This window comes from Neofelis nebulosa, chromosome 3 (assembly GCF_028018385.1).
Source record: "Neofelis nebulosa isolate mNeoNeb1 chromosome 3, mNeoNeb1.pri, whole genome shotgun sequence".
Classification (NCBI taxonomy): Eukaryota; Metazoa; Chordata; class Mammalia; order Carnivora; family Felidae; genus Neofelis; species Neofelis nebulosa.
This window is the reverse complement of record NC_080784.1, coordinates 137,562,708-137,579,583: the sequence shown is the minus strand read 5'-3', so window position 1 is coordinate 137,579,583 and position 16,876 is coordinate 137,562,708. Positions and strand designations below refer to the sequence as shown.

Genomic DNA, 16,876 nt, shown 5'->3' with positions numbered 1-16,876 from the left:
ATTACTAAAGCATACTTTGATTTAAAGGCAGATAGTGTAAGAGGTTCTCACCTTCACCTTCTTGGAAACTCCTATAATAAGTTTTAATTCACATATATAATTTAGTTTTAAGTAGTTTTTTTTTTTTTTTCCATTGTGAGAGTTATAAAAGTGTGTTAAAATTACTTCAGGAAATTGTTAATTTTTTGAAAATCACCCCTAGCCCTATCATCAACTACCAAAACTCAATTAATACTATTTGATATATTTTCTTTTAGTCCTTTTTTTCTTTTATGTTTTAAAAATCATGGTTGTAATCATAACATGACTAGAATTTTGTATCCCGCTCTTTTAAACTAAGTATTTTATCAAGTGTTTTGTGTTGCTCCATCTTTACAACCATCAACTTTAATACATTCCTTGACTGAATGGAATGGAATGTATCATAAGTTATTTGAACCGCTGTGTTATTTTCAGACATTCGGGTTATGTTTTGGTTTTCTCTTTGGTGAATAACACTATCCTGAACATAATAGAATGTAAAGCTTTTTCATATGCAGGATTATTTTCTTTGAATAGATTCCCAAAGTGAAAATAGGCATTTTTATTTGGATAACCCATAAATACCATAGTTCAAATTCAACATATCCAAATCTGAACTTCCCTTCCATCCCCATCCATTCTGCATAAATATGTCTCCTTTCCCAAAAGCCTTCTCTGGTGTTATTCTGTGTTCCTCTGACTCCCTTAGCCGCCCCCCACCCCCCATTTCCTCAGCCACCAAATCCAACCAGTTATGCTCCCTCAATGTCTTCTTATTCCTTGTACTCCACTTCCCTGCCGCTGGCCCAGTTAGAGGTTCATCTACACTCAACTGGATGGTGGCATCTTGCCTGCCTTACTGTCTCTCTACTCTTGCTGCCTCTCCAGTCTGTTCTTTCCACCTCTCCTGGCCCCAAACACACACATCTGATCACGTGTAGTCCTTTGTACTGTTTGCTGTGCTTCTTGTCTCTCTCTGCTTCTCACCCCCATCTCTGTGAGTAGGCAACTCTGAAATACTTGTAGTTCCCTAACATGCCTTGTCTTCTCCCATATATGTGATTCTGTATATCTTTCTCCTCTGTCCCAACTGTGGCCCAACTCTACCCACCCCACCCCCCCGTTTTGTTTGCCCATGCTTTATCCATGTGGCAGTTTCCACGTGGCGTTGTAGCCATTTGTGTCCTCCTTGACAAACTGTGCCTCTCTGTGGACAGATGTCCTGTATTATTTCTCTGAATCCTCAGTAACTAGCAGAGTAGGCATTTAAATATTGGTGGTTGTTTTTAAGGCTCTTAAAACATTTATTGAGGCAACAGAGTCCTGCCAGTGTGCACGGCTACCAGTATTGGTGACCTGGAATATCAGTTTCTGGGTGATCACCCAGCCTGGAAGATACACATATATTTTAAGGATTTTAGCTGTACTGTTGTGAACCCCCTGTTTTCTGTTTTCCCAGCAGCTCTATATTGATTCTACTTGCAAACTGTAATTGACAATCATATAAATATGTATGTGTGTGCTATTAAAAGTAGTTTTATTTCCTCTTAGTAAAATACCATGTATAGTGCTAATGGTTGTTCTTGAGCAAATGTGTTCATTTAGCAAATAGAAATTGCATCAGTGCATTTGATATTTTAAAAGCCCTTGGTTCTATAAATAGTACAGGCTTTGCCATTTTATTTTAACACCTAGCATTGTCCTCATTTTGTGATTATTTAAAAAAAATAACTTTTGACACATTCAAAGCTTATTGAAGGACGATATTTGAATTTCTTCTTGTCTTTATATTATAAAACATTAATGACTTCTTCTTAAAATAACTATTTATAGTAGTTTGACCTAATATTTTCTTAGCACATGGCTGAGGGGACACAATTGCTTTAAGTATGTGATTGGACATAATAGGTATAATGGAGAAATATAGCTTAAGAATATCCTGAACAGTAGGTTTGGGAAAGCTGATTTTGGGGGAGCTTAAAAGGAAATACCCAAGTATATTCTTGGGCAGAGTTTGGTAAGCTTTTTGAGTATAGAAACAGGTAAAAATATTTTAGGCTTTAAGGAACCACATATTTCTCTGTAACATCATTTTTAGTTTTTGTTTTAACTTAAAAAAAAATATCAAATCCATTCTTAGCTCGCGGGCTGTACAAGACCAAGCCCTTGAGTATACTCTCCAGAGGCTGAAGAAGTCTGCTATACTCATAAAGATTTTAGTCTCTTAGCTCGTGGTAATAAGTGTTCAACTTGCCACTTGTTTTTCGAGTCTTGGAATTGACTTAAACCAAGCATTAGATATGATGCTGCATCCTCAGGGATTACCTGTACCTAAGTTGGTGGATACAACAGTTTGAAGGACTACTAAGTAGACCATCAAAAAAGGATTCATAAATATAAAACAATTTGTTAGGAATGTATAAAGAACACTGTGCAAACAGAATTGCATAGAATAAATTGACCGGGTGAAGTGGCTGCAAATGTAGAAGGCTATTTATAATTTGCCAGTGTAACTCCACTTAGATGTATCAGACAGATATGCAGCTGGCTATGTGAGAGTTGCCACGGCTGGAAGAATGAAAAGACCATGCCCAAACCCTGCTGGGTGACAGGGTGAAGATGTTTTAATTACAGTCATTTGTTTTGACCGTGTCTTTATCCTTGGAAGGCATACCAGGATGTATGGTTAAAAATAAATATATACAGGGGCGCCTGGGTAGCTCAGTTGGTTAACCATCTGACTCTTGATTTTGGCTCAGGTCATGATCTCACAGTTCATGAATTAGAGCCACGTTAGGCTCTGCACTGACGGTGCGGAACCTGTTTGGGATTCTCTCTCTCTGCCCCTCCCCCCCCCCCCCCCCCCCCATGCATGGGCTCTCTAAGTAAATCAGTAAATGCAAACTTCCACATATGATACTTTTCCTAGGGTAACTCAAGAAACAAAATGGACGAAAAGATTGTCCATCTTTTTTTTTTTTTTTTTTTTTTTTTTTTTATTTTTATTTTTGGACAGAGAGAGACAGAGCATGAATGGGGGAGGGGCAGAGAGAGAGGGAGACACAGAATCGGAAACAGGCTCCAGGCTCCGAGCCATCAGCCCAGAGCCTGACGCGGGGCTCGAACTCACAGACCGCGAGATCGTGACCTGGCTGAAGTCGGACGCTTAACCGACTGCGCCACCCAGGCGCCCCAAGATTGTCCATCTTAGTACTGATGAACTCAAGAAATGAAGTAGTAATGAGAGATAAAGCCTAATCAACCATGACCAACAAGACTGTATCCCTCAAACTTTAAGCTACACTGCGACCTCCCACCCCAGGATGGAGCTTTCACGTTTTGGATAGACTTTCATTTGCTTGCCCCTTTGAAATATCGCTTGATTTTATAGACATTGACTTACTGAATTTTTGCTACTGACATTTAGAATAATTAAAACTGGGCAGGCTAAAGATTTTTTTAAACACACATGACATAAGAAATGACTTATTAAATGATTAAGCACAAATGTAAACACTAAGAAATGTATGTTAATGTGTTCTCTTGGTTTCAGGTACTAGGCATCCAAGTGAAATGCTTCCATGAAATTATCACTATAGGTTATAGAGTCTATCGTTCTTATGACCTGCCATGGTTTAGAACATTGAGCTGGTAAGTAATTTAAAACTGTTTCAGATGTGAAAATCTGGTTCTTTTCTAAAGTTTTTAAAGGAAGCACCCTGATGAGTCAGTATCACACAGTTGACCTTATAGATTGATTTTTGGAGAAAGATAAATAAAAATAATGCAATTGGATTTTGATAAGAAGAAAATCACCTTTAACTCTCCTTTTCTAACACTACTATTTTCATATGTCATCTTTCAGTCTTTGTAGAGATACTTTATATTTGAATGTATACACTATTGACCTCTTTTTTTTAAACATTTTTTAATGTTTATTTTTGAGAGAGAGAGTGTGTGTGAGAACTGGGGAGGGGCAGAGAGAGAGGGAGACAGAGGATCCAAACAGGCTCTGCACTGACAGCAGAGAGCCCAGTGTGGGACTTGAAGTCACAAACTGTGCAATAATGACCTCAGCTGAAGTCGGACTTAACCAACTGAGCCACCCAGGTGCCCCTGCGCTGTTGTCCTCTTTAAAAAACATTGTATTGGACACCTTTTTATATCCTTCATAATTATAATTTTAATAAAGTTTCGTTTTGTAAAATGTTAGAAATATGTGTAATCTTTTGCTTTCTTTTGCCTCAGTTGAAATGAGACCACACACAGAATTAGATTATTTCTGCAGAGAGTGAAAGATCAGATATGAAAATAGTTGTGAGTTTTCTGTAGTGGTTTATTCATGGGGAAGAAAGCCCATGATGAATGTCTGTCCCCCCCTACCCTTCCTTCCCCACTACTGCAAAGCTGGCCCACCTCCTTGTAGGCCCTGGGGGCAGTTAGAGGAGAGACAGCTCCTCCCTTTGTTGTTCCTGGTTTTATCTTGTCTTCAGGCCCCAGGCTGGTGACCTGCTACTGGGAGGGTTGTTAGAGAGAAGAGTAATACTCTCTGAGGGGCAGTGTGTAAGGCAGTCTTGTAAATAGCACCAGCAGTTACCAGCACTTGAAATACTGTGTATGAACCATGCATGTAAAACTTAGTTTAAAAAAAGGCATGCGATTTTAATATTTAAAGTTTAATATATCTTTTTATAACTTTTCAGTTATAATTCTCAATTATCAAGACCAGGAAGGAAGCATGATAATATAATAGTTCATAATGAACTTAATTGACCATGCCTTTGAATATAGCTGTTTGATTAGTATCAGCCAGAGGGTCCAGTGTCTTAAGAAAACAAATGTATCACCTTTGGGGTTTAGAGTAGTCAAAAAATAGTTTCTAATTTTTCCTTATGGCAAGTTTTTTCACAAAGGGCAAAATATATGGGAAATGTTAGATTAAGTAGTTGGAGAATAATTAAATGCTAAACCATGCAGGATTGATCAATTCTAAGAAAAAAAGACATAGGTCAGGATGGGCTCCAGTGATTGCAGAAGTCTTTATGGAGAAGGTGAGAAACAAACTATCACTTGAAATAAAGACAAGTTTTGGATAGAGAAGAGTGCTCCGTAGTGGGGAAACATCACCTATCAAGTTCTAGATGAGGGACTAGGAGGAACATGCCACAGAGGCAAAGACATTCCTGGCCTTCTTGAGCAGAATAGTGGGGGGAAGTTGGATTGGTGGACTAGGGCAGGCCTTGATAGCTTTATGGAGGAGTCAAAGACAGTTTCCATTGTAGGAGAATAGAAAAATGGTAATGCAGCTGATAGAAATGGGAATACAGTACTTTACTTTGAAAACTGTGGGGTCTAATTCCATCCATGAGGACCAGAGGGAAATCGCTCCTTTCCTCCTCCGCTCTCCTGGCCGAGTAGGACTCTGCCCTTCAAAGGATGAGGCACGGAGGAACTCTGAAGCGGTGCTTCCCAGCCTTCTTTCCTGGCTCACACAAGTGCCATCAGTCAATTCTCATGGGTTCTCCTTTCCCTGGGGGGAAGGGATATATCAGAATTGGGTGGAGGGACAGGTGATTTATGCAGTTTTAAGAAGTTTCTCTTAGAGGGCTGCCTGGGTCAGTCAGTTAAGCATCCAGCTTCGGCTCAGGTCATGATCTCATGGTTTGTGAGTTTGAGCCCCACATGAGGCTCTGTGCTGACAGCTCAGAGCCTGGAGCCTGCTTCAGATTCTGTGTCTCTCTCTCTCTCTGCTCCTCCCCTGCTGATTCTCTGTCTCTCTCAAAAATAAATGAACGTTAAAAAAAAAAGTTTCTCTTAGAGATTTTTACCTGCTGCCTGCTTCTATCCCCCACTACTTCCTCTTAAGAATCACTGTGCAACTGGGGGTGCCTGGGTGACTCAGTCGGTTAAGAATCCAACTTCTGCTCAGGTCACGATCTTGCAGTTAGTGGGTTTGAGCCACGCGTCGGGCTCTGTGCTGACAGCTCAGAGCCTGGAGACTGCTTCAAATTCTGTCTCTCCCTCTCTGCCCCTACCCGCCTTGCACTCTGTCTCCATCTTTCTCTCAAAAAATGAAAAAACATTAAAATTAAAAAAAAGAATCCGTGTGCATCTGGAGTCCATCTGGAACATGGAGGAGGGGGAGAAAGACACCAATATGCCTAATGCAGTGAGGATGGGTCAGAGGTTGAACTGCCTCTTCCTGCTTTCCCTATTGATTTCCTCCTCACGGCAGGTGGGAATTTGGCTTAGAATCTCCACTATTAAAAAACTTTAGAGCTGTGAATAGTTGAAAGTGGATTTTCATTGTAAAATTGTGTGTGTGTGTATCTGCGTGCATGTGTGTGTGTTTATCTGCGTGAGTGTGTGTGTGTGTGTGTGTGTGTGTGTGTGTGTGTGTGTATTTGGGTATGCATAGTATTTTTTACATTGTTTCCCAATCTCTGGCACTAGATTTTGAGCTAAGTAGAGGCGTGAGCTGTATTCAGTAAACTTTTGTTGACTGACACATTTGAAATTAAGTTTAAAAGAGGAAAAAAATGTTTTGGTGGAATATCCTGAACCTGTGTCCTGAACTTAGTTTTTGATCTTTGTGACATCATCAAAATATAGAGAATAGTTTTGCTGAGTTTGAGAGGGAAAAAAAGGCTTCAAATATGAAAAAGCTAATTGTGTTTCAATTATAGGTACTTTCTACTGTGTGTAAACTACTTTTTCTATGGAGAGACCGTAGCCGATTATTTTGCTACATTTGTTCAAAGAGAAGAGCAACTTCAGTTCCTCATTCGCTACCATAGATTTATATCATTTGCCCTCTATCTGGCAGGTAAGGAAAATAGTCCGTATTGGTATGTAGCTGATATATATTACATGCTTATTTTTACTTAACGTTATTTGAATTTATGACATCTTCTATTTGTTACATTTTAATCCAGTTCCATTTTTATTTGTTCCATGTATAAAAAGCTGTTGCTTTCATCATGGTCTTAAACAGCAATTACTCCTTCATGGTGATTTAAAAAAGGACCTACTTGCTTAATACTCCACATATTTGAAAATTTTCTTTGGAAATTGTAGTAAACTTTTAAATACATGGATTGATTGTTAACCAAGTATGATTTACAAAGAAACTTTTACATATATATTGCTTTATTTATATAGTATTGTGGTATTTAGTTTTACTGACATGGTTTATTATATATTCTTTCTATACATGTATATATATCATATATATGTATATATATATGATATATATACATATTTGTTTATAGTACACTGTACCATTTGTTTTTAAGATTTTAGATTAAGAATTAGATACTAGGATAAAATTAGAATTAACAGATATTTCTTTAATAAAAGTTAATCAATCATAAAAAAATTCTAAAAACTTGATTTAGATACGTACTTTTTATTTTTATTAAAACAATTTTTTTTTAACATTTATTTATTTTTGAGACAGAGAGAGACAGAGCATGAACGGGGGAGGGTCAGAGAGAGGGAGACACAGAATCCAAAACAGGCTCCAGGCTCTGAGCTGTCAGCGCAGAGCCCGATGCAGGGCTTGAACTCACAGACCGCGAGATCATGACCTGAGCTGAAGTCGGACGCCCAACCGACTGAGCCACCCAGGCGCCCCAAAACATTTTTTTTTAATGTCTATTTAGTTTCAAGAGGGACAGAGTGTGAGTGGGAAAGAGGCAGAGAGGGAGGGAGACACAGAACCCGAAGCAAGTTCCAGGCTATGAGCTGTGAGCACAGAGCCCTACGCAGGGGCTCGAACTTGCAAAACGTGAGATCATGTGACCTGAGCCAAAGTCAGATGCTCAGCCAACTGAGCCACCCAGGCGCCCCAGATATGTACTTTTTAAAAGTCAGCTTGCCAGTGTGAGTCTTGGCTCTACTACTTACTAGCTAAATAAACATTGGGAAATTTAATTAATTTATCTGTACTTCAATTTCTTTGTAAAGCACTTAGAACGATACCTGGCACTATTTAAATATTTGTTGTTGTCATTACTTTCTTCTTAAAGGAGGATATGAACTTTGAGTTTTTACTTTAGCTCTTACAAGTTTTTCAATAAATTCTTTTCTTATTAGCACAGTTTTGGAAACTGAATACAATACGGATGACTCTTCATTTCTCATTAAACTAGAAATATGAAGAGTGTATGGAGAAGTACGTCCAGTCCTTTAGAAGTATGTCATTGTATTCAGTTTTTGTGCTGTTCTGCATGATGCTCTTGCTTTAATAAAGCCTTCTTCAGACCCTGGGCTTGATTTTGTTTCTGGATCTAGAAACCCAGAAAGTGAAGCAGTCTGAAATGAGAATAGTGGTTGTTAGAGAATCATTTTTGGGATGGGAGGAACCTACATTTTCTAAAGAGTTTTATTACTCTTTTACATTCAGGGTTTTTTTTTGGTGGGTTTGTTTGTTTGTTTTTGCTTAGTCCAGTTTTCTGTTACTTTATTTTTAAAAATTGTTACTGATACATCTAAAGAAAGTACATGCCTGAAAGAGGATATTGAAAAGCATTTCTTTTCTTTCATGGGCAAGAGAAATTACTCATTTTAGGTAGTCATTCAATTTTAAATTCGAATCAGTTTCCAAGAATCATGGTAATAGAGAAATTAATGGTGACTGAAAACAGGTAGAATTTGGATAGAAAAACATTGACTCCAATTCTACGTTTACCAAAGCACATTTGTGACATTTTTTTCTTGGTAGGAACTTTGAGTAGTTTATCTCACTTATCAAACTAACAGATTTGATTTACACTGTTAAATGTAAGTTGGATTTGGGGATAGATTCTTTACTGCTACAAGAGCAAAGAATACAGTGCCTTTTTACTTTGTATTTAGACTGGCAAGACTTTATTGGTATTTTAAATTTTAAAAACAATATTAGCAAAAAGTGTCAGCAGTGGCTTCTGCTGCTGAATCCAACAAATTCACATTATTTCATAATATCAGTCTTGTAATTACTGAATAACAAAATGATGATTAATGAAAATAGAAATCATTTGTATCAGTGTATGTCAGCACAGAGCCCATACATTTCCATTCTTTTTATTTTTTATTTTTTTTTTATTTTTAAAAAAAAATTTTTGACGTTTATTTATTTTTGAGACAGAGAGAGACAGAGCATGAAGGGGGGAGGGGCAGAGAGAGAAGGAGACACAGAATCGGAAGCAGGCTCCAGGCTCTGAGCCATCAGCCCAGAGCCTGACGCGGGGCTCAAACTCACGGACCGCGAGATCGTGACCTGAGCTGAAGTCGGACGCTTAACCGACTCCGCCACTCAGGCACCCCCGTACATTTCCATTCTTATACATCTTTTTGTTTTTCTTAAACTTAGAACTGCTTCATTTTCTCTTTTCCACATCTATAAATTTCTTTTTTTTTTTTTAATGTTTATTTATTTTTGAGAGATAGAGACAGCATGAGTAGAGGAGGGGCAGAGAGAGAGACAGACAGACAGACAGACAGACAGACAGAATCTGAAACAGGCTCCAGGCTCTGAGCTCTTAGCACGGAGCCCGATTCGGGGCTCGCACTCAGGAACTGTGAGGTCGTGACCTAGGACAAAGTCGGATACTTAATCAGCTGAGCGACCCAGGCGCCCCAGCACATCGATAAATTTCTGTATAGGAATCCTTAATATTTCTTTTGGGTCTGTTCCATGTCTGTTGGTAGTTGTTACAAATGTTCACACAAATCTCTTTTCCACATCTATACATTTCTGTATAGGAATCCTTAATTCTTTTGAGTTTGTTCCATGCCTATTGGTAGTTTTTACAAATGTTCGCACAAATCAGTGTATCAATTTCCTTTTTTCCTCAAGACCTCTGTCCTAGAAACCTCTGTAGTCTGGTCTTGTCTGGACTGTCTGCTTGTGGGCCTACTGCCTAGGTGTCCTCATGATTTGGCCTTCTCATTTCTTACATTTCACATCTTCCAGTTTCTGAGTTGACACCCTTATTTTGCTGAAGCATGGCCTCCAATAGTTTCCTGTGAAATGTTCATAGATGCTAAATGTTTTATGTTCATACATTTCTAAAAATATTTTCATTGTCACAGCTGACTGCTTCTGCTAGGGCTTGCACTTGTTATTAGTAGACTGGTACTTAGCAGTATAGTCTAGAAGTCTAGGCCTTACCTTTGCCTTCTAGAGATCTCTGTTTACTTTTTTCTGGAAAATACTGCTAGTCCCTGATTTCTCAGGTCTGCTAAAATTTATCAAGTCTGTTTTCCAGCTTCAAAATTTTGTAGCCATTTCTCTTCTATTTTCCTTGACGTTTCTTCAGTTCTCTTTGCTCTCTGGGTTTTCACTGTAATTTTCTTTTCTTTTCTCTTCTTTTCTTTTCTCTCCACAATCAATGTTGGACTCAGTATTCAGTGAAATCTCCCTCCTGCCTCAGAGCCTTATTTACAATCTCCAGAATGTCTCCAGAAGTTGGCCAGTACTTTTGCAGACATTTTCTAAGTATTAAAGCTTATATGTTTATATCCTCTCCACCCTCATTTTTTTAATACAAATGAGAACAGGTTATTACCTACCTGTTTTTTTCCACTTAATGCAGTTTGTGCATGGTTTGATATCAGCACATCTGAATCCAGTTTTTTCATATCTGCAGTTACATCTGTATTGATGTGTGTACAGCAAATCTGAGGTAGAATGTCATAAAATAAGGTGCCTACTGTTTCCTTTTCTTACTTTCACTTTGTGGTTTGCTATAACTAATACTTAAGAATAACTTCTCCTTTGAGTGGGTGAAGACAGTGTAATTTATTTTCTTTGTTTTATTTAGCTCTTAATTTTTAGTAATTGTTTGCTTCATATGCTAAACTTTCTGACTCTACTTTTCTAAAGTAAAATCAGTATTTCTTCCTTTTTTTCTGACTTAATTTCTGCCATAGAAATAGCTTACCGCTTGCTGTTTTAGGCTATTAGAATCATAAAAACTCATCAAAAGCCATTTTTTCAGCAAACATATGAGTGCTTTCCAAATCCTAGGTACCACAAATGGTGTTGAGGATATATAGAGGGAAAGGAGGTTGATAGCATGCCTTCTGGGTCTTGAAACTGGTGAGACATGACTCCTCTAGTCCATTGCTGAAATGTGGACAGGGACCTCGAAGAGCATGAAGGGTAAGGAGGACTTTACTCTGCTGGAGACCATAGAAGGCCTTTGAGAAGAGATGACAAGTGTCATGAATAGTAAAGAACAAGCAGACATTTGCTAGGTGAATAGAGGAAAAGGGCCTTCCAGGCAGAGGAAAGGTGCAAAGGTTGGAAATGAGAGAGGATTGCATGTTCTGGGCCGCTGGCAGGCATTAAAGGTTGGAAAGGAGGTGGGAAGGAGCCACGTCTTGAGAAGCCTTGTGTATCATGGGAAGGATTTGGACTTTATCCCTAAGAAACCAATGGAGAATTTTAAATTAAGAGATGATATAACTAGATCTGTAGTGTAGTGAAGGATGAGTTGGGAGACATTAATAGGATGACCAGACAGGAAACTGGTACTGTAATTCATGCTAAATATAAGGAGGGCCTGAGTTTGTATTTAATACTAAGAGGGTTGGAGGTTCCTGGGTGGCTCGGTCAGTTAAACATCCAACTTCAGCTCAGGTCATGATCTCATGGTTTGTGAATTCGAGTCTCACATCAGGCTCTCTGCTGTCAGCACAGAGCCTGCTTCAGATCCTCTGTACCCCCCTCTCTCTGCCCTTTCCCTGCTCGTGTTCTCTCTCTCTCACACACAAAAATAAATAAACATAAAAAACTTAAATACTAAGAGGGTTGGTTATATATTAAAAAATAAAAATAACTGTGGGCTATTCTTAGAAACAAACTGCTCTTTATTATTTTTTTTTTAATGTTTATTTTTGATAGAGAGAGGGGGGGTGCTTGGGTGGCTCAGTGGGTTGAGCATCCGATTTCAGCTCAGGTCATAATCTCACGGTTCGTGAGTTCGAGCCGCATGTCAGGCTCTGTGCTGACGGCTCAGAGCCTGGAGCCTGCTTTGAGTTCTGTGACTCCCTCTCTCTCTGTTCCTCCCCTGCTCACGCACTCTCTCTCTCTCTCTCTCTCTCTCTCTCAAAAATAAATAAACATTGAAAAGAGAGAGACAGAGTGCAAGCAGAGGAGGTGCAGAGAGAGAGGGAGACACAATCTGAAGCAGGCGCCAGGCTCTGAGCCGTCAGCACAGAGCCCGATGTGGGGCTTAAACCCACAAACCGTGAGATCATGACCTGAGCTGAAGTCAGGTGCTCAACCCACTGAGCCATCCAGGTGCCGCCAAACTGGTCTTTATAACAGTCTATGAAAAATTGCTTTTGTATCCCAAATTATTGGCTAAAAATGTACTTTTTGTTGAGATAATCACCTGTTTACATGTAGTTGTAGGAAGTGATAAGAGCTATCCCTTACACACTTTGCCCAGTTGCCAGCAATGGTAATATTTTGCAAAACTAAAGTACAATATCACACCAGGATATTGACATTATTACAGTTTTATGAATGTAGTTTCCTAATGCAACGTTGTAGTAACCTAGGAGCTGCTGTGTTAAATGATAAAACTTCTAATATAAATCATGCATAGTATTCTGTATCTATTATCATTTTACGTGTGGCCTAGATGTGGTCCTGTTAGAACATAAACAACCTACTTTGTGTCTCTCTTATTTTTTAAATGCCCAGTGCCTAGTGCAAGGCCTGGCATTTATGTTCCCAATACATACTTTTTGGATGAATGGTCAAGAGGACGGGAACATGGACATTCACACCCAGTGCTTCTTATAGATATATTTTCAGCGTCTGTGTTTTGCTTGCCACATCTTGAGGCCTTATTGGTGATTCTTGAAGTAGTTAACAACATTCTTGGGCTTAGTCTAGCAAAGGGAATTTGACTTTAAAACAGGAGTGAGGAAATAGAAAGCATGCTATGTTGAGAATGTGTACTTTTTTCTCAAATTATGCTGTGAAAATCTTTGGAATTCTTTTTGTAAAAAAATATTCAAAGGAGTCCTATAAGAATTTTAGTTCTTCAGTGATCAAATGGCTTTGGAAGGTGTAGGTCTTAGCAGATTTAAACAGCAGATGCAGCCCAAGCTATTTCATTGATACTGAATGTTATTAAAATAGAATGTAGGTATCTCCAGGTCTGACCCCCTCACCAAGGCCCATGAGACTAAATGACCTGTCTAATATCATACAAAGCAACTCACTGACAAAGACCCAGAAAGTCATTCTGACATTTAGATAATTTTGTTGTAAAATGAATTTGATTGGTAGCGAAGAAAAAATTAGCAAGGCTGAAAGTAATAGAAAAAACATTTTCTCTAGGGTCTAAACACATTTTTAAAAAGCTGTTGGCCATTTGGATTTGGGGGTCTTTAGGAACCAGAGCAGCCATGTGATTATGTAAATAGTGATGAGTGAATAAGCTTAAGATGTTTGACTCTTAATATCATCACTGTAACATCTCTTTAGCTGACCAGTGATATGCATGTTATTTCTAGTACTTTTTTTGCTTGAAATGTATGCGTGTATGCTTGTATTTTGATCTATAAAAAAAACCCTAAAGGAGAAGGTGTGACTGGAACATAATACTTTGAATTCAAGAACATCAGTAGACTTGTAAAATTAAATCATGGCTAAAGTTAATGCATAATTAAGAATTTTTTCCCCAGACATCCTAGATATCTAATTATCTCAAAGGGTGTTGATGAAATCTTTAGAAAGACATCACAAACAACTGTTCACAGAGGACTCTACCTCCAAAACCATTTACGGTTTTTGAGTTAAAGACAGAATCTGTGCACATGCCAGTGTTGTTCTACACCTTAAACTCAACATATAGATGATAGAAAACTTTCTTTGTCTAAGCTAATATAATGGTTGGTTTGTGTGACAGTTTCTACAATACAGATTCAGTTAAAACTTTTTAAAAACAACTCAGTTGAGTCTAATGTCTCAATATGGGCCACATAATGCAGTGGGCTTCTGATTTCACGTAACATGATATTTGAAATGTTTTGAAAAATATGGCCACATGAAAGAGTGAGAAAGAGTCATTAAGCTCCAATATTTAATCCTGGGTCCATCTTAATGTCTGTTTTTTGAATTAAGGACTACATGTATTGAATTGGTTAATCACCAACAGTAAATTTTAGAAACAACTTCATTATGATTTCTGTCTCTTCAGTTAGATTCTGACTGAACTCCTTGAATGGGAGTGCTGGTCATATTCATTTTATTCTTTTTTTTTGTATCTGGCATATCTTCACTGTTCAATAAATATTTTTTGATTGTCCATTTTTCTGAAATTGCCTCAATCTCATCTTTATGGGCTTTTTAATGCCTTTTTTCTCCTTTACTTCTCCTGACTCGTTTAGAAATCTCATTCATTTTCTTTTTGAATATATTTCTCTCCAGTCTTTTGGGTAATTGGATCTCCCTAACTACCTGGGAACTCTTTGATATACTAGACAACAGGATGTACACATCTTTGTATGGACAGCACTAGGTGCAGTGCTATGTACATAAATGCTGACCAGTAGTAGTAATTAAACATAATTATAGGGGTGCCTGGATGGCTCAGTCTGTTAAGTGTCCGACTTTGGCTTGGGTCCTGATCTCACTGTTCATGGTTTCGAGCCCCCTGTCAGGCTCTTTACAGAGAAGAGCCTGGAGCCTGCTTCAGGTTCTGTGTCTCCCTTACTCTATGCCTCTTTCCTACTCATGCTCTGTCTCTCTCAAAAATAAACATTAAACGTGGCTACAATGAACAAATCAGGAGACTAGATGCTGGCAAGGATGTGGAGAAACGGGAACCCTCTTGCACTGTTGGTGGGAATGCAAACTGGTACAGCCGCTCTAGAAAACAGTGTGGAGGTTCCTCAAAAAATTAAAAATAGATCTACCCTATGACCCAGCAATAGCACTGGTAAGAATTTACCCAAGGGATACAGGAGTGCTGATGCATAGGGGCACTTGTACCCCAGTGTGTATAGCAGCACTTTCAACAATAGCCAAATTATGGAAAGAGCCTAAATGTCCATCAACTGATGAATGGATAAAGAAATTGTGGTTTATATACACAATGGAATACTACGTGGCAATGAGAAAGAATGAAATATGGCCTTTTGTAGCAACGTGGATGGAACTGGAGAGTGTTATGCTAAGTGAAATAAGTCATACAGAGAAAGACAGATACCATATGTTTTTGCTCTTGTGTGCATCCTGAGAAACTTAACAGAAGACCATGGGGGAGGGGAAGAAAAAAAAAAAAAAAGGTTAGAGAGGGAGGGAGCCAAAACATAAGAGACTCAAACTGAGAACAAACTGAGGGTTGATGGGGGAGTGGGAGGGAGGAAAGGGTGGGTGATGGGTATTGAGGAGGGCACCTGTTGGGATTGTTGTATGGAAACCAATTTGACAATAAATTTCATATTTAAAAAAAATAAAAATAAATTAAAAAAAATAAACATTAAAAACAAAATTCAAAACAAAACAAAACAAAAAGCAGGCTCCAGGCTCCAAGCTGTCAGCACAGAGCCCGATGTGGGGCTCAAACCCATGAACCATGCCCCAAGAAATCCTATTTTTAATTGGAGATGTAACCATTCAGATATTGTTTATTAATTAGGAAAAAAAAAGTAAAACTATGTATCCAAATGGACAAAGTTATTCTTTCCATAGGTTTATTGAAATATAGGATAATGTATTTTTTATTAAATTTTTTAAAACGTTTTTATTTATTTTTGAGAGAGTGCAAGCAGGGGAGGGGCAGAGAGAGAGGGAGACACAGAATCTGAAGCAGGTTTCAGGCTCTGAGCTGTCAGTACAGAGCCCAATGAGGAGCTCGAACCCACAAACTGTGAGATCATGACTTGAGCCAAAGTTGGATGCTTAACTAACTGAGCCACCCCAGGCACCCCAGTATAATGTATTTTTACACATTTAAGCATAAAACATACACATAGCTTTATGGTTGTGTATGAAAAAATAAATTTATGTGTTTCTTTTTCAGATTGTTCTTTAAAAATAATATTCCTTAGATATTCTAGGAAAATATACCCTCGCCAAATTCAGAAAATTATATTCTCTTAATGTATCTTAAGAGTCAGACAGTTATAGCCTTTATTAAAGCACCATAAAAAGCTGCATGTTACTGGTGATTTAACAGTGAAATTGGACCAGGTAAAAGTGAGTTACTAAGACTGTCCTAGATAAAAATCACCATTAGGAAAATATTGAATAATTCTGTTAGTGATTTTGTTTGAAGAAATGCTTAAGGGTGAATGGTGTTATATGATCTCAAAAATGAGAAAACCATACATGTGAGAGTGGTATTTGTGAGGCAATAATTCACAGTTAATGATGTTGAGAAGTTCCCACGGTTGTGCTGGGAGAGTCAGAGGGGTCCGTTTGGACAGAAGTAGAGCTTCCAGAAACATCTGTCTTGTCTCTGCTCAGCTCTTACCCCATTAGCCTCTACACCACGTCCAATTTACATTTGCCTCTAACTGTGAACCAATAGCATAAAACAGCACAGAAATTGCATTGTTACTTGAGCCACAAAATAAGTCTACCTGTTAGAGAATAAAATCTTAAAAGCAATAATAATTACTAAAGAGGTTCTTTATGCTACTGGTGATTTCAAAGCCATGAATTTCATGTTTTAATCTGTACCTCCTCCCAGTTTCTTTCTTTGTCTCAAGAAAGTGACCTAGGGCTTTCAGTTGTGCTTCCATTTGAAAATGTTCCCATGTTTATCTTGCAGTTCAGTCAGTCACATTAACTCCATAGGTGACACATAGGAGGTGAGATAGGATCTGGGAGCCAGTATGT

At 38.3% G+C, this 16,876-nt stretch overlaps 1 protein-coding gene across 1 annotated transcript in view; it reads left to right on the top strand.

Annotated features, from left to right (window-relative positions):
- Window positions 1–16,876, top strand: part of CDS1 (CDP-diacylglycerol synthase 1) — a 71,016-nt gene that overhangs the window by 28,025 nt on the left and 26,115 nt on the right. Inside the window, exons 4-5 of the mRNA XM_058722009.1 lie at window positions 3,575–3,672; window positions 6,708–6,847. Of these exons, the coding sequence (XP_058577992.1) occupies window positions 3,575–3,672; window positions 6,708–6,847 (238 nt within the window). The remainder of the gene's footprint in view (window positions 1–3,574; window positions 3,673–6,707; window positions 6,848–16,876) is intronic.